Below are 19,709 nucleotides of genomic sequence, written 5' to 3' on the forward strand. Positions count from 1 at the left end.
CAACTCATCAGCCTAAACCAAAGTAACAAAGATCATAGATAATTTTATTTTGCTCCACCATAGAATCAAGCAAGAAAAAAATAAACAATAATTCATGCATGTTTGCCATACATCATTTTGTACATGGGAGGGATCTTGATTCTCACACACCTTTGGAGCACTATCTCCTACTTCCTTAAGATCAATTTAGATGGCAAATATAAGGAAAAGAGATACTTTTAGCAAAGCAGCTTTGTAATAAGGAGTACTAATAGTCGTCCCTTTTTAGCTGCAGGCGGTGTTACAATTTCGATGCTATAATTCTAATGAAGTTACGTGCTACTTGGGGGGCTGATTTATGCCATACAAACATTGAGGGCCTCTCATATTTGTTTGTAGGAGATTCATTGATTGTTACGAGATGACTTTCAAATTTAAGATACTTGGATATCGTATCTCGTCCCCTTTTATATGATTTTGATGAATGATGAATACTTTGCTTGCCTTCGGAATCAAATATATCTATAAAAGAATTAATAGCGGACTAATTAGATGGTTACTTATATAGCCGACCATATTGGAATTATATTATGGGATTCTACATTAGTCTTCACTTTTTTTTTTTTTGAATATTTTATTTTTTGATTTTCAGGAATATATTTATACTAGTTTGGTTCAATCTGACTGATTTATCAAGAAAAAAAAAAAAAAAGCCCCAATAACTTGATATAAAGGTCAGCCCGTTGGCTTGCCATAGTCCTGTCATGATCACCTTCCACGGGATACCATATCCCGGTGATACTGTATCCCCTTCTTTGGCGCTTTATCAAATTCCCCTATTCTATTCAGTAAGAGTAGCACATACATCCATTATTTCTTATTATTACAATTACCACCACCATAGTGAGCCACGACCTCACCCACACCCACCGGCGGCGAACCCAATCCTGGACCTCGCCACATCGTACGCCACCCGGAACGTCTGCTGCTGCCTGTTCCCGATGATCACCACTCTGTCGGTCGGTGCAAACGCCAGGCACGTCGTGCTGCTGTCCACGTCGATCATCACATTCCTCGCCGGTAGCCTCAACGCCGCCCCTCCTTGGAACACCATATCCACCTCCGGCACCCCCAGTCCCTTCGCGCTCCCCCTGTAGCACGTGTCCAATATCGAGTACGCCGGCGCCCGGGCATGCCCCTGAGCGCCGCCACCACCGCCTTGCTCAACGCCGAGTACACATCCGATGGCAGCCTAGTAATCACCGTGCCGGAGTCCACGATCGTCGGCATGCTGGTGTAAGCCGACTGTGCAACCGCAAGCCCCTTCCCTCGGACCGTAATGCCGGTGAGCCTAACGAAGTAGAGCGAGCCGTCCAGCGAGCTCGAGACCAGGGAGTGTACACGTACTGAGCCGAGGGGTACGACCCGATGGTCACGTATCCGGTGGACGCCGTAGTCGGCAGGCAGTAGGAGAACGCATTGCCGAGTTTGGGGGCGAGCTGGGATAGGAGGGATAGTCTGTTACGTGCGAGTCCGATGAGGCCGGCGGACTTGCCGAAGAGGCCCTCGTTATCCTGGCCGCAGCCGAAGACAAGGTTGGGGAGGATTCTACCGGCGTCGCCGAGGGCGAGGGTGTCCTTGGCGAGGTAACCGACGGAGAAGGAGCTGTCGCCGTAGCTGGCCTGGTAGATGCATACATTGGAGGTGGTGCAGGCGGAGGGGTTGAGGGTGGCGGACTGGAGGCCGTCGCATTCGGGTTCGGAGCAGGAGACGGAGCGGTAGGTGGCGGAGGAGGAGGGCTTGAAGACGGAGCCGACTTGTTCGTGGCAGGAGACCCGGCAAGGCGAGCACTGGAGCCAGGTGAGGGAGGAGCCGGTGTCGACCACCATGACATAGGAGGTGGAGGGGGTGCCGAGGCCGATGCGGGTGATGTAGTTGCCGACGCCGACGGACATGCCGGAGCTGAGGGGGATGGTGGCGGAATCGGGGTCGATGAGGGCGGATTTCGGGCGGGGGGCGCCGGTTTTGGTCAGCCGGGCGGCGAGGAATTGGGCGCGGGAGTCGTCATGGGAGAGGACGGTGGAGAAGGGGAGGTGGTGGAGGGAGGCCGGCGAGCAGGGGCTCCGGGGGTGGTGGAGGGTGAGGTGGAGGCCGGAGCTGTTGAAGTGGTGGTGGTCCTCTGTGAAGACATGAGGTGGTGAGTTTGTTGTTAGCTGGTGTCAAGTTGGCACGTAGAGATGTGTGAATATGGTATTGGTGCTGGCAAGTTGGTTTGGAGGTGAATGCATGCACCCACCAATTTAATTGGTGGTTGCCGCCAACTATATTTATGCATGATATGAATTATGAATGGAATCTGATGGAGTTGGACGCAATAATTTGCATGGTTAATGAGTGTGTTCGTGAAACAAACACTAAGTTCATGTCAATGGGTTTGATGAAGATTGGGCAAGAATCATGTGATAAGCTCTCTCTGTTTTTTTGCTTTTTGGTAGGCTTATTTTGGAAAAGAAAAGAAAACAAAATGCTATGACACTTCAATCCAATAATAGCATGGTGTTACCATGCTAAATTGCATCAACTTCTCAATAAAACATCAGCAGAAACAAAATGGGCAATAATATTGCTATTCACCAACCACTATATCATTACCCAGTTTATCAAATCCGATACGACGGTAATAATAATCAGAGATTATATAGTATACAAGGATACATGGTATCATCTTGGGCTACATCGACACAGGATCAGTAATTAAACTAATAATTGATATGGAGAGTGATCTTCTTAATATTTTTTAATAGAAAAAAAAAAACAACCGTAACAATCACCTACAATATAACCAGTTTAAAGTTAGGGACCACTAATGCATCTCAATTAAATAGTAATAAAGAGAGGAAGAAAAAAAAAAAAGATATCCAGTAACATTGCCTGTGAGAGTGACATCCATAAGGCGTCTAGAACTGAGAAGAGCATGCCTACATAGATGATCTAATTGAATCCTCTATTAGCAACTTTTTCTAAAAGGTATTTGCTATGCAGTGTCTATTCTCAACTTTTTATGCGAGGTTCTTTTATATTTTTGGCTGGATTTTGGCTCATCAGATACTTTACATGGCTTATCAGTATAGGATCCAATTTAAATGGATATAAATGGCAGATCCCAACAATTGTCTACACAGTTTAGATTAAAAAAAAAAGAAAAAAACCTTTGTTTACCCTAGCGTTAGCCACCACGGCGGCGGGATAAGGTGTTCTGTTCAAATATTTGTCAAGTTGCACGCTGTTATATCATATTCTTGCACTAATAAGAATTCCACCACAGGCTTTAGGATTTTATTTGTGACTTCCAAATGGCTAGTTGTGGGGACCCGGAAAAATTTTAACTTAATTTGTCCTTGTTAGGCCTCTAGCTTTGGCACAATTTAAGCATTTCAAATTGGTAGGCCCGGTCCTGCCTAATTAATAGCCAAAGGATTCCTACCCTATAAGTAGCTCAAGTAATAAGAGGGGACATAACGGGATGAAACATATTTGTTCATGGATGACAATATTTACATTTCATCCAAGACTTTGTTCATACCTAGTAAGCCTATTTGATCTCGACATCGAACATTTAAAATTTAACTTTACCATTTATAATTTACAATCTTCGAAAGATGACTACGAGCAAGAAAAATAATTTATATTGTTTGTTTAACTGGAAGAGTTTTTAGATCCGACCGAATAAGATACCAAATTTCCACTATATTTATCAAAAGTGAACTATTAAGAAAATAATTTAGCTAGCAAACATAAGAGAATAGGTGAAAAGAAGCAAAATCAAAGACAAATATAAGAGAAACTGTATAAATCCCTAAACAAAAGTCCAACTTTTCGATTTCTCCCTATACAATGATTTCGATTTTTATCTATTCATATTCTACTTGCTTTAGGAGTTCCCATGACTTTCTTTCTCGTTGGTGTGACACCACTGAAATTAGTTATAATTTGCAAACATTTGAAAATATATGCAAAAACTTTTGGGGCACCCCTATCCTATTTTTGTAAAGAATAAGTAAATACACAATACAGTTTTTTTTTTTTCTCTTTTTTTTTTTTGTTGTACATAAATATACAATAGAGTACTTGAATATCCATGATATTGGTTACTTTGTGTTGGTAATTTGATTTATTTTGAGGTCGTACAAGTTAAAGGAACAGTGCTCTTGGGAGTACATATTGTCCCAACCAGCGGGCCCTACGACCGTCAACTTTTTCTAAAATGAAATCTGCCGACTCTTGACAAAAGACTCCGTAGGGGCTGGCAGTGGGCTCCGTCACTTAGTCGTAAAGGATGATAATTTCTTTGATGTTTTCCACACTAAGCACCAGATTGCTAACTCTGCTGAGTTTGCACTTGAATGAAGAAAGAAATTCTCAAGAACTTGCAAAAATTAAGCAAAAAAAATTCCCAATAAAAAAAAAGGCATCTTAATTTTTGTATGTTATTTATTTTAACTCTAAAAGTAAGTACTCCCTAAAATCCTTTCTATACAGCAATGAAATCCTAATAAAATATCTTAATTGTTTCATTAAAATTTGGCCTCTGAATCCAAGAACTTGATGCTGTCAAACAGATGAGGTTTTAAGGTGCTGCAGAGTTTACCTTTAATTTCTTCTCCTTTTTTTTTTTTTTTTTTGAGAAACCACTTTATTTGAGCTTTATGGGACACCAGCATATCTTAAAATATATTATATTACGAAAGACAGAGATAAGCATGAAGAGATTCCAAATATTAGAAGAAAGAAAACTATTAAATCTCGGTTAAACTAGCTTAAACTTCCCATACTTTTATAACCAAGTGAACAAATTAACTTTAGAGAAGTCAAAGACAAATTAAGAAAATAGACAGAGGATGAGAGTGGTACTTGCCCGAAAATTCAACCCTTGTTTTGGTATCTTATAAAAAAGAGACATCACTAATTCAGCAAACATCAATAAATCAAAAGCATGAGGTGGAGAAGATTACCTTCAAGTTTTGTAGAGCATGAGCTGTGGGGAACATCTCTAAGAGGAGATGTTCTTAAGAGGAGAAGAGAGAGAACAAGACAGAAGAGCAGTCCCATCTCCACAAGGACTTAGGAGGTGCTCTACTGCCAAGGTATGGTGTGCTCTTTATAGAGAGATTACAAGAGTGCAGGGTACCCTTTTGATTGGGTACCTCAGAAGTAGCTGTCATCTCTTCAAGAGAAATGGTGGGTGAAACCCCTCACAATATACTGGGAAATTTTTATCAGGATGGTGACACACTTGTCATAGCTTTTTATGTAAGTAGTCAGAAAAACCTCAAGAAACGAAAAGAAACTTTAGAAAAGCTCACAAGTTAATTCCCCCAAAGCCCCACCTCCAAAACTAAAGGTTTCAGTAGAAAAGTTATCAATGGATCATCTACTAAACGCTGTCGAATTAAATAAAAAATAATAAATGCAACCATATACCTACTCTGTACATATATACCATTATACAATGGTCCACACCAATAATGCTATTTGAATCCAGGGGATTATTGACATGATTGGAGACTGCAACCACACGAAGTTGGTATTGCGTGGAGCTTAAATATACATCATAACCGACAAAAGTGAATTAAAAAGACAAAAAGAAGAAGGTCCTATGGCTTAGCGCTCTTGGGCTCTACCACAAATATGGTGGGCACATTCACTGATAGTCCTTGAGTTCAATTTAGAACTATGTGTAAATTTCAACGTAAAAAATTGTTGCACATATTTTTCTTTAGAGACGGAGAACAGATTGGAGAATGGGTTTGAACCAAAGGCATGTTTGATCAGAGGGAACTGGGTATTACGGCTTGTCTTCGGTGGGATAGTCGGAGAGAGGGTACGGTCGAAATTATCATGCTTGAGTGTCAAATAGTAGGGAGCTGGTGGAGAAAGACCGCTCATCAAAGAGAAGGTATAGTCGAGAGGACCGAAAATAAGAGCGAGGGCTCACGATGCGTTGAATGGAGGTAGGATCAACTCGGACCAGAAGGAAAGGTCAGCCGACAACGTCCAGTGGGAGTTGGAAGACCTGCAAGAAAAGCCTTCACCAGAGATGGCTCCGGTGAAGATCCTCCGACGCACAAGTCAGTTTTTAGCTCAACAAGTGAAAGAACGAGTGAGGCAGGATTTCGAGCTCTGAGCACTTGAATGTGCATACCTTCTGGGGGTCTTTTCTTATCTCTATTTATAGAGGGAGCAGGATGAAGGACGAAAGAATGAGAGAGCATTCCGATAACGTCCAATCATACGGAGTCACATGGAGGCATCTTTAAATAGTCCTATCAACGGGTATGTCTTTTATCCGGCACAATAGTGGTTGTGGCGGTGGGCCTTATCGCGCGCATGTGGCATAATTAATTACTTTGTGATATCCTATCACGACGCACGGCAGACCACTTAGCATATGACCTTATGATGATGCGACTTGACATGACTCGATAAGACTGCATGACGGCCATACTCTTCGGCGAAGGCTTTTCTTGTAGATTTTTTGACTGCCACCGGACACCGTCGACCGACCTTTCTGTCCGACCTGAGTTGACCCTGCCTCCGTTCAACGCACCGTGAGCCCTTGCTCTCGTTCTCCATCTTCTCGACTGTGCCCTCTCTCGAGCGATCCTTCTCCACCAGCTCCCTACCATTCGGCACTCAGGCATGACGATCTGACTATCCCACCGAAGATGAACCGTAACAGTTTGGCATGCCAGGAAGGAGGGGAAAAACATCCTTTCAGGAGTTATAATGGCTAAGATGAGAGTGCAAAATACTTTCCTTAATTCCGCTCGACACTCATCGTGGCGTGATGCACTTCCGACAACCTTTGGGGAGCCGAGTGCCTCGCAACCGAAGGAAACAGCAGACCAGCAACAACTTGCCACCTTGGTGCAACAAGTCAAAGCATTGATAGAGGCTGCCACAGTCTCCAGCAAACTGCGAAGCAGCAGCAATGGCGAACCAAAGGATTTGGCGCCGTGGGATGCGCCCTCCAGGCAAAGTCCCTGGCCCCATTCTTTGTCCCACCACTCGTCTCGACACTCCCATCGGACGGCTTCTTAACCTATCTGGCGGTTGCCACAAGCTGACTCTCGATGCACTCTACGTACCGCTTTCGATGATCACCAACCTCCTTCCCCTCGACGAGTTTCACACAAGAGGAAGAGCCGCAATCTCCATCAAAATCTTCTTCTGGAAAAGATTTTATCCTAAGATATTCCAAGCATTTTGATGAATCTCAGTGGCAGTTAGATGAATACGACCTCGAGCTGAAGGAGTTTGATCGCCATTTGAATCAGCTCTAAACAAACAACCGAGATCCTACCGATGAGCTCGACATCAGCACCCGTCCTCCCAATGTTTGAGAACATCAGCCTACTGCACTCATACAGATGTGCACACCCACCATGTAGGCGCTATCGATTCCCATTCCTACAAAAAGTATTGTCCGCACTGGCCCATAGACCTCACGGTTTTGCCCCTTTGGGCCCCAAGCTTAAGCCCAAAAAGCACCTCTTGAGGAAAGAGTGGTCTGCGAATCAATATGAGTCAGAGAACTTTTGACTTATGTTGGTTTACAAACCGCCCTTTCCTCAAGAGGCGTCTTTTAGACTTAAGCCTGGGGCCCAAAGGGGCAAAGCCGTGCGGTCCACAACCCAGAGCGGATAATACTTCTTGCTGGAATAGGAATCGATAGTGCCTACACGGTGGGTGCGCACGTCCATATGAGTGCAGTAGGCCGATGTCCTCAAACACTGGTGACCCATGCAATCTTTCCCAATAGACAGTGCCCCTCTAACTGGGGGAGCTATTGTTAAGGCGGAGTGAAGGACTATAGTCCCACGTCGACATTCACTGCCTCATATTGGTTCGCAGACTACCCTTTCCTCAAGAGGCGCCTTTTGGGCTTAAGCCTGAGGCCCAAAGGAGCAAAGCCAAGCGGCCCACAGGCCAGAGTGGATTATACTTCTTGCTGGATAAGAACCGATAGCGCCTACATGATAGGTGCACGCGTCTGTATGAGTACAGTAAGCTGATGTCCTCAAATATTGGACACTATAATAGGAATGAGAACAGAAATGAGAATAAGTGACTTCTATTTTAGTTTTTTGATCAGAGAGAGTTCAATTCTCATTCCAATTCTGAGGAGAATGAAAAATATCTCAATTTTTTAAAATCTAATTTTTACTCTTTCAAAAAATTCAAATCTCATTTTGATTCTGATTTTAATCATAAATCAAATACACTGATTTTATCATTTTAATTTTTATTTCAATCTATTTTAATTTCGGATCGCAAACAAAATGTGCCCTAAAGTACCCGAAGTTCTACTTCCAATGGCAATGCCCAATTCATGAAAATTTAGGCATATGGTACGGATGAGTGCATCGGTACAGTTTATATAATATGTCTATATGTAAGAGCATGCGTCATATATACAGTTACATGATCATGACCCATTGCATGCATATGTAGTTATGATATACTCTCATGAGGTCATTTGAGGAGCATGCATGCGTCAAACACGTGTTCAATTTTCGTGCACGACAAGAATCATGCATGAATAGGCTATGTGAAAAAAAAAAAATCAATACAAAATCATGCGGTCAATGTTAAAAAAAGTAAGAGAAAATGTGGTTAATCTATTAAAAAGCGAAGTACCACCTACCATGTGCAATGTTTGCACCACCAGACACCAGTGGACCCCTAACAATGTTGACAAGTGAGAACATTTGTGGACAAATAATATGTACAAGGATTGACAACCAAGTGGTTGAGGATTCTCCAAGTTAATCTAAAAACGGAATCTTTCTTGATCATTTTAGATATTAGCATTCCTGACAGAAGGCAATACTTCACTCAATTTGGAAGGTGATTAGTTCTTAAAATTTGATTGTCGGCAATTCATTTCGAGCAATGTCTATTATTTGCTTGCTTACCTTTTGTTATTTTCTTACATGTTCCAAATATTTTAAAGCTAGGGTTAGGACGGTTGCACAAAGCTATCATGCCTATATTGGGCCATAGAGAAGGGAAAAAAATGACATGGTTTAGCAGAGAAATGGACATACACCAACCAAAAGCTTGCTCATTATTGGAAACTTGTTTAACATAGCGTTGCAATATAGTGACATGATAAACATTAAAACATTACAACTGACTCCAGTACTAATATAAGGTTTTCAAGTAACAAATACAGGTACAGCTCATTCTAATCATCCATAACCAAACTCATAATTCATGTCCGTGGATGGGCTGCCTCCCAATAGCTGACTTGGTCTTAGAGTATCTTCATGATTCAAAAATGAATCTATCTGGTTGTTGGATTCTTAGCAATTTTTGTCATCAATCCAGACAAGCAGGATCATTAGGCTGGAGAAGTTATTAGGCCAGGTTAATGGTTTTGTCATGGAAGCTGCTTTCCATCAACACCAAATCATTTCAGATGAGCATTCGGTGATGATTCACTGTTTTCAGTAGCTGACCCAACTTAAACTGATTTGTTTCACTGGTTCTATAATAACACCAGAACAGCAATTTGTCAAATGGATCAATGTTGTATAGCATGCGGCCTAAATTTTGCTGTCATTAAAAAGGTAGTTAAAAGATACAAAAGGGATGTAATTACAGTGTTCAACATAACAGATCCTAACAACAGCTTCCTTCAGGGAAAGCAGTGATTTACTCTTCTGTCAATCATTTTCCATCAAAAGTTTTCAAGGTTAAGCATTTTTAATTATACAAAAGCTTCATACAACTCTTACATAAATGGATTAGCTCCTGAAGCCAAAGTGGAAGGGGTGTACAAATGCAATAATAAGGAGATGATAAGTTTTGCAAAGAAGATCACAAAAGAAAGGTCGTGGTTGTGATTGAAGGAATCTTGGGTGTCAAATCAATCACCCATCAAGGAATATAATTAGTTATCCATCGCTCATCAAAGCGCTATCCTTTTGTTTGATACGAAGAATGGATTGAAAGAAGGATGCATGAATGAGAGGACAAAAACATCTTCTATATATCTTCTCATCTGATTGGTGAAATATAGAAGGATGGATAGACAATCCCTCCTTTTCATCCATCTTTTCTAAGAGTTTTTAAATCCAATAATAAATAAAAATCATCTACCCTTCCAACCCTATCCATCCTCTCTCTCTCTCATAACCCAACCAAATGTACGGTAAAGGAGAATGATAGACACTTCAATTTAGATAAACCATCAAAACCATGATATTGGAAGCATAAATGTGGATACGGCTCCAAGCGATGCATCATCAAAGTTTGCAAGAACTGATGAGAGAAGGGTAGATTGAATCAGAAGGCCGAGTCAAATGATTTTGAAGATTGTTCATGTTCAAGATGTTCTAAATTAACAGTTACAATAGTGACAATTCACTCTCAAAAGCCACACTATACATATATAGAGCAATTGAGAACTGATTTTTGACTCGATATTTTGTTCAAGCAGCATCAATCTCTGATCAGAATTGCAGAAAAAGTTCCAACTATCTAATACACTCAATTCTGATGAATTTAGAATTCATCAATTCCAATAACGACCCCTCATGTCAATGTCTCTTTCTTTAATGGATTATTGCTGGTATCACTAATTTTTCGACCAGATACCAAACCACAATATTCTTGTTCTAGAGAGAATTGAAACCTTCACGAAGGGAACTTAATCATTCCACCAAGTGATGATTTGGTGTTGGCCCCTATTGCGTGGGTTTCATTGCTCATGTGGTGAGGGGCCAGATCGGCCCCATGTCAATTGAGGCCAGAGCACTGAGATGGGGACCCAAGAAAACCTCTTTTTGTCAAACTCTATGGCATCTATCACCGAGAGGGGCCATAAGGTATTGTGAAGATGGTAGCTTTGGTAATGAAAGGATCAGCTCTTCACCTTTATCTCATACGTCCCCAGAAACTTTTCCTCGGAGCCAATCCTAACATTTTGCTTGCACTGAAAGAGAACAATCCTTTTAAGAAAAAGGAATAATAGAAAGACCCATAATTCTCAGAGTACATATATGGGCTAAGTTTGGTTGGTTATGGTGATGGTCCTGGTAATGCATCAGAGACACATCACTGTCTTCTTTTATAAACTCCAGTTCAACAAAAAGCAGACAAAAGTGAAATGAAGCTATAATCATCTTGATTGAAAGGTCTCTAATTTGTTTTTTAAACTCGGACAAATATGGAAAAATAATTGGGATATGTCAGAGTATTATAGAGAGCAGTTATGATTTTAGGTAATTGATCTAACATTTATTAAGAGAGATGAATTTTTCTGACATAGATGGGTCATGGTATATGTTCCTAGCAGATGATATGGTATAATTTTAGGTCCTGAGAAATAAGCAAAACGAATGTTATGGAATGTAACTTAAGTGGGAACAAGGAAGAAAAGAAGGCTGCAATCATAATTGGTAGAAGGAATGAAGCATGTGTACCTTGTTGCAAGGTGTAAAGAAGAGTTGAAACGGGACTCTTCCTCTATACTGCCACTGTTGGAAGACAGGCAGGTCTACTTACAATCTCTGTTATCTAAATCGAAAAATGCCAACTCCCTTCACAACAACTAATAAAATGGAGTAGCAATCAATCGAGAACCTTCTTTCTTTTCATCTAACCTTTATCAGTGGGACCTCTGCTGGTAGTTAAATATTATTCGGTTCTGCTATCGTATGAATTGACTTCTTTGGACTCGCTAAGAGATAAATCCAATCAAGTCCTGAAATCACGCATGTCTTTGCTCTTTGCATGCCTCACTCAGCTGATCTAGACATTGCAACTAACATGATGTGTAGGGGCCCAAATGCTGAGAATAAAATCTTTGAGTTACTATGAACAGATGATGAGGATATCATAAGTGCAAAATCTTAACTTGAATTACTACGAGGAGATGACAATTGCATATTGGTATCAAATCGACATCATTAAAGTGCAACATGGGGGGAGATCACAGTCTCATGCATCTTTATTTGGTTGGCCTGCTTCTGCTTGGTTGCTGAGCATCATTGGTATAATGTGATTTTTGATGAGTAAGAATGTGATTACACTTGTTATTGCTTCTCTCTGACCGGGGCAACGTGGCACGGGCGGCACGACGAGGTGGCCGATAGGTTGGACCGGGGGACATTGAGTACAGCCTTCGGATATCTGTAAGGAAAGTTCGCACACTGGAGAGATCGATTAGGGGTTCTTTGATGGAGGATCCTTCGATACTAAAGTTAATTGCAGTCGGAGAGAGAGAACAGTAAGAGACGGATGGTGAGAACGAGTGAGAGGGAACCCCCTGTGATATTGATTTTTGGCCCTCTTTTATAAAAGGATGCCTGTCATATGGCAGGTCGCTACTCACCGGAGAAATGACCGTCAGAGGGTCAGAGATAGTAGATGTCAACCAGTCTTGACGGGACCAGTCTTCCACTAGTAAGAGAAGACTGCCAACACTGCCGGCTGTCAGATCGTGATGCCCCGTGTGCCAGGGACCCTTTGGAGCTTCGATGGATCTCGCAAAAGATCAGGACGGAGATCGAGTAGGATTGATGGCTACCCGACGATATAGATCTCGATGAACTATCGATCTCATCCGAATGGTCAGATCGGAGCTGAAGTCTATGGAGCTGCCGAAGGGGTCACGTGATGTCGTTTGGGCCGTGCGATCTCTATGGCTAGACCATGTTGCCATATGTTTACCGTATTGTCAAGAAATTATCACATCATCGGGTGGATAAAATGCAGTCGCAATAATATTCATGCCAGGATGACTCCTTGTCTCATCCACTTGGTTAAGTAGGAATTATTGGCGGAGTCCTGAGAGGATTATGTTCTAACAAAGGTGTAGTCCATAGCCAACTTAATTTTAATGGCACAAAGTTTGATGTCCAAAAGTTGGAGATGATAATTATTTCCTACTGTCGGCATTAAGCAGTAGAAATGATTATATCGTAACTCGGTTCTGTAGTACTGATGTTTGTTTGCATTATTAGAAGCAACCCTTTGTAAGACCGAATTCAATGATACAGCCTTAGCCATGATTGACGCCCATGATCATCCACCAAAACTGAGAGCTTCTGATAGCCTGGTCCATAGGCTGTTACAAATTTCCGATGCAGACACCGAGGATTATCAATAAGGTTGAAAGCTTTGTGTCTCGGATCTGACTTGACCTCTATCAATTTTTAACTTGGACAAGCTAACTGGACGGCTCAGGCCATGCACACAAAAGCGCACGCCCGCGTATATGGTTGAGTTTAGGGGTGGGAATTAGATTTTAGACTGGGTCGGATACAGATAAAATCGACACAGATCAAATTAAAAAATTATTAATTTAAATTTAATCTATTTATTAAATAAATTAAAAATTTAATTCTGAATCTAATTCATATATTAAACAGATAATCTGATCTGATCTACTTAATTCATTTATTAAATAAATCAAGTTAGATTAAATATATTAAATAAATTAATAAATTTTTAATCGATTAAATAGATTAAATAGATTAAATATATCTGATTAAATAGATCAGAAATAGGTTAAATATATTTTAAACAGATTAAATAGGTCTTATATAGGTTAAATAGGTTAAATGGGTTAAATGGATTATCTGACTCAATTCGATCTAAATATTAAATGGGTTAAACAGATCAGATATTTGAAATCTAAATCCGATCAAAATATTAAACAGATTAAATAGACCAATCTGTTTATAATCCGAACCTGTTTAGCTTAAATCAAAATTAATCTATTTATGATTGGTCAAACACAAGGTAAGTTGGTAGGTTTGATCATATTTTGTCGGCCTTAGTTAAGTTCTAGTTATATTTGGTGTACCTCTTACTAAATTACATCATTTTTTTAATTGAGTTATAGAGTCCTAAATTCATAATTCAAACTATTGGATATGATCTATTATATTTAAATTACTTATATATCAAAATTATATGATTTAAATATCTCTAATAATTATCTTAAATGGTCAAAAAAATTGAATAGTTTAAATAACAAGAAATAAAAATTATGATTTTTTGACTACTTAAAACACAGACTAAAAGTCATCAAATCACATGATTTTTTGTGTGTAAAGTTTAAATATAATAGATCATATTAAACAACTTGCATCATCAATGTAAAATCCTTATCATTGTAAAACATTATATTAATAATATATATATTAAAAATCAATAATACTTATATCATAATAAAACATTATATCATATCATCGTTCCCATTCATTTTTGTACCCACTCGATGTATAGATTAGAAACTATAATAACATATGATTTTTCATTTTTAAATATTTTTAGTGATATAAATTATGACTAACAATATGGATCTTTGATTTACATATCCAACTGTTGATTTGGAGGCGAGAAGGATAAACATCATTTCCTCTTGATAGGAGCAAAGTTAATCTCGTATATAATACATACATATTAGACTAGTTCATTAAGTAGTCCAGATCCGCTTTGGGCCAAACTCAAATCAAGATATGTTTTTTTTTTTTGGATAATAAAGATATGACTAAAATTAACCATTTTTTTGGTAATAAAGATATGACTCAAATTAATCAAGCTTAGGTCAAGCTCAGCCTAGTCTTCAGGCCTATTTTCTGGATTCGAGCTCGATACTTAATCAAATTTTGGGCTATAAATTGGATCACATAATTTTTTTTAAAATTAAAAAAAAAAAACTTGAGGGGGAGGAGGAAGAGGAGGTCAGAGGATGGAGAGAGAATAAGGAGGGTAGAAGAGGAAGAGGAAGACAGAGGAGAGGAAGAAGGAGGATGTCTATAGATCATACATAAAATATGCTACTATAAATCACTAATTTCAATTGATTAATCTAAATATCTACAATTGATTGCAATGTAATATATTCTAGCATTCTAAGAATAATAAAGAATATAAAAATATTATAGACTTAATAATCATAATTATATATAAAATTAAAATAGAAGAAGATTAAATTAGTCATTCATGCAATCATTCCTAGTCATTAATTTTTTTGGGGTATGACTCCTAGTCATTATTGATTGTGGAAAAGGTCCCGCTTTCATATCTTTTTTTCAATCCTGAATTCCCACAAGCAAAATTCTTTGTACACCGCTTGCAGTGTAGAAAATCTGATGTGAAATACACCACATTATCTGATTGATCCACGTAGCGCTCTCGTGTCATGACATGATGGATGTCGCTTCATGTTAAATTGGATGTCTGAAGGCTTAAAAAAAATAAAGGTAGTATTCTGTTCCATTACCGAATACATTTAATATATGTCATAGTTTACTTTTCAAATTAAACATGACCAAAATATCATTTTTCTTTAAAATAAATTATTTTTACTATTTTGAAGTCTGGATAGATATTATGAATGCTGCTCTTCTCTCTCTCTTCTTCCTCATTTGGTTAAGCTTCTCCCTCAGTGTCTGGGTATCTAGTAACATGTCCCAAACATCAAAAACTAAAATGTCATACGTAGATTCTTTATTATAATTTTTTTATAGTTCCTTTATTATAGCAACTCCTTTGGTAGGCTTAAATAGAATTTTTTTTAGTTCTGAATATAGCTTGTCATATAAATTTTTCTAAAAAATTATATAATAAGTCAGGATATCATAATTTCTATCCAAAAAAAATTGACAATATTATGATATCCAACGTCAAAATTATGATATTATAGGTTCATATTATGATATTGTAGGTTAAAATTATGACATCCTATAAATAAAATATCTTCTGAAAATAATTTTGATAATATTATAATATCTTATATCAAAACTATAATATTATAAATTAATATTATAATATTTTATAAATAAAAAAAATTTAAATATATTTTTTAAAATTTTTATGATATTTTGAATCAAAATTATGATATTCTATGTTAAAATTATGACATCTCGTAGATAAAATACTCTCTAAAGATAGTTTTGATGATATTATAATATTTTAAATTAATATTATTAAATATAAAAAATAAAATACATCAAAATTAAAATTTTTTCATAATTTTATCATATCTTATATCAAAATTATGATGTTTTATATTAAAATTATGATATCCTATAGGTAAATTATCTTCTAAAGATAGTTTTGATAATATTATAATATTCTAAATCAAAATTAAGATATTATAGATTAATATTATGATCTCCTATAAATAAAATACATCAAAATTCATATTTTTTATCAATTTTATGATATTTTAGGTTAAAATTATGATATTGTATATTAAAATTATGACATTCAAAAGATAAATATCTCAAAATTGATATTTTTTGATAATTTTATGACATCCTAGATTAAAATTATGATATTCTAAATTAAAGTTATGATATCTTATAGATAAAATATCTCATAAAAATAGTTTTAATAATATTATGACATCTTTAATCAATATTATGATATTTTAGATTAATATTATGACATCCTATAGATAAAATATCTTAAAATTAATATTTTTATCAATTTTATAATATTTTAAATTAAAATTATGATATTCTATATTAAAATTATGATATCTAAAAAAAATACCATAAAATTAATATTTTTTGATAATTTTATGACATCATAGATCAAAATTATGATATTCTACGTTAAAATTATGATATTCTGTAGGTAAAATATATCTTAAAAATAATTTTGATAATATTATGATATTTTTGATCAAAATTATGATATTCAAGATTAATATTATAATATTCAAAAGATAAAATATTCCAAATTTGATATTTTTTGATAATTTTATAGCATTCTAGATCAAAATTATGATATTCTATAATAAAATTATAATATCCTGCACATAAAATATCTCAAAATTTTTTATTACTTTTATGATATTTTAGGTTAAAATTATGATATTCTATATTAAAATTATAATATTTAGAAGATAAAACACATCAAAATTCATACTTTTTGATAATTTTATGATATTCTAGATTAAAATTAAGATATTCTATATTAAAATTATGACATCCAATAAGTAAAATATATCTCAAAAATATATAGTTTTAATAATATTATGATATACTTTATCAAAATTATAATATTCTAAATTAATATTATGATATTTAAAAAATAAAATATTTTAAAATTATTATTTTTTGATAATTTTATGATATCTTAGATCAAAATTATGATATTCTACGTTAAAATTTTGATATTTTATAGATAAAATATCTCAAAATTGAAATTTTTTATCAATTTTATGATATCATAGATTAAAATTATGACATCTAAAAGGTAAAACACCTCAAAAATTAATATTTTTTAATAATTTTATGATATCTTAGATTAAAATTATGATATTTTATGTTAAAATTATGACATTCTGTTGGTAAAATATCTCAAAATTAATATTTTTTTATAAATTTTATTACAATCTAGATTAAAATTATGATATTTATGTTAAAATTATGATATTTCAGAAGATAAAATATCTTAAAATTAATATTTTTTAATAATTTTATGACATCCTAGATCAAAATTATGATATTCTATATTAAAATTATGACATATTATAAAAAATATACCTTTCAAAGATAGTTTTAATAATATTATGATATTCTTGATTAAAATTATGATATTTTAGATAAATATTATGATATCTTGTAGGTAAAGTACCTCAAAATTGATATTTTTATCAATTTTATGATATTTTAGAATAAAATTATGATATCGAGAAGGTAAAATATCTCAAAATTGATATTTTTTAATAATTTTATGATATTTTAAATTAAAATTATGATATTCTATGTTAATATATGATATTATATAGGTAAAATATCTCAAAATTTATATTTTTTTTGAGTTTTATGACAATATAGATCAAAATTATAATATTCTATGTTAAAATTATGATATTCAAAAAGTAAAACATCTCAAAATTGATACTTTTGATAATTTTATAACATCCTAAATATATTATTATATTCTATGCTAAAATTATGATATTCTGTAAGTAAAATACCTTTTAAAGTTAGTTTTGATAATATTATGATATTTTAGATCAAAATTATGATATTATAGATTAATATTATGATATTCTATAGGCAAAATATATACCTAAAAATTAATATTTTTTATCAATTTTATGATATTTTAGATTAAACTTATAATATTTTATATTAAAATTATGATATTCAAAAGATAAAATACCTCAAAATTGATATATTTTGATAATTTTATAATATTTTAGATCAAAATTATAATATTCTATATTAAAATTATGACATCATATAGGCAAAAAATATCTCTAGATATAGGTTATGATATTTTGGATCAAAATTATGATATTGTATGTTGAAATTATGATATTCTATTTTGAAATTATGGCATCTTATAGTAAAAATAGCTCTCGAAGTAAAAATATATCATAATTATCATATTTTAGATTGAAATTATCATATTTTAGGTTAAAACTATGACATTCTGTAGTATAGCTTCAAAGAATCTTGTATTATGTCTTTTATATGTATTTTTCTGAGTTTGATAACATCTTATGTCAAAATTATATCATTCTATGTTAAAATTATGACATTCAAAAGATAAAATATATCAAAATTAATAATTTTTAATAATTTTATGATATTATTGATATTTTATGTTAAAATTATGATATTCTATGTGTAAAATACCTTCAAAAGATAGTTTTGACAATGTTATGATATCCACGGTTAAAATTATGACTTTTTAGATTAATATTATGATATCTTGTAGGTAAAATATCTCAAAATTAATATTTTTTTAAGTTTTATAATATTTTGGATCAAAATTATAATATTTTATATTAAAATTATAACATTCAGAAGATAAAATATCTCAAAATTTATATTTTTGATAATTTTATAATATTTTAGATTAAAATTATGAAATTTTATATTAAAATTATAATATTTTATAGATAAAATATCTTTCAAAAATAATTTTGATAATATCATAACATCCTAGATTAAAATTATGATATTTTAGGTTAATATTATGATATCCTATCAGTAAAACACCTCAAAATTGATATTTTTTATCAATTTTATAACATCTGTTGTCCAGCTATGCAACCCAAGAGGGGGGGGAGTGAATTAAATTTTTAAAATTTTAAAGTTAATTTAGAACCACAAGGATTAGGTAATACTAAACAAGTTATATGTAGTGAGTGATTTAAGCAAGGTGTAGCAATAAGATACAAGAATGCAGGAAAGTAAATAAATTTAGAAAAAAAGCAAGTAAGAACATCACAAATAATCAAGATTTATAGTGGTTCGGTGCCAACTTTGCACCTACATCCACTCTCCAAGCTCCTACTTGGGAATTCAAATTCACTAAACCGTATTCAACAAGAATACAACGTCAGTACCTCCAACTCTAGCTATCCCAAGCTAGAACACTTATTTTTCGAGTACAAGCTAACCCAATACAATCCAATTCAAGGTTCGGATCGACCTATCCAAGTTTTGGAACCCTTTCGAAACTCAAAAATAAGACCAAAACAGAGTATAAAAGTTAAAGACAATGAAATACAAGTTTAGCTCTTTTAATGAGCAAATAAAGCTTTAAATATATTTTACACAACAAGGAAGAAGTTTTTCTAATTATCCTCAAGATTGTTGAAGACTTGAATGAGCTTTTGAGGGGTTGGTGAACTTGAATTGAAAGCTTCTTTTTGCTTGAAGAGGTTTTTTTGCTTA

At 34.9% G+C, this 19,709-nt stretch overlaps 1 protein-coding gene across 1 annotated transcript; it reads right to left on the reverse strand.

The window, feature by feature from the left end:
- Positions 1 to 702: 702 nt before the first annotated feature.
- LOC105038997 (aspartyl protease family protein At5g10770) lies at positions 703 to 5,151 on the reverse strand. Its single transcript, XM_010914954.3, is given in 4 exon segments — positions 703 to 1,173; positions 1,176 to 1,370; positions 1,373 to 2,158; positions 4,992 to 5,151. Coding segments are annotated over 4 exon segments (1,356 nt in total). The 5' UTR covers positions 5,089 to 5,151; the 3' UTR covers positions 703 to 895.
- Between the last annotated feature and the right edge of the window lie 14,558 nt (positions 5,152 to 19,709).

This window comes from Elaeis guineensis, chromosome 1 (assembly GCF_000442705.2).
Source record: "Elaeis guineensis isolate ETL-2024a chromosome 1, EG11, whole genome shotgun sequence".
Lineage (NCBI taxonomy): Eukaryota > Viridiplantae > Streptophyta > Magnoliopsida > Arecales > Arecaceae > Elaeis > Elaeis guineensis.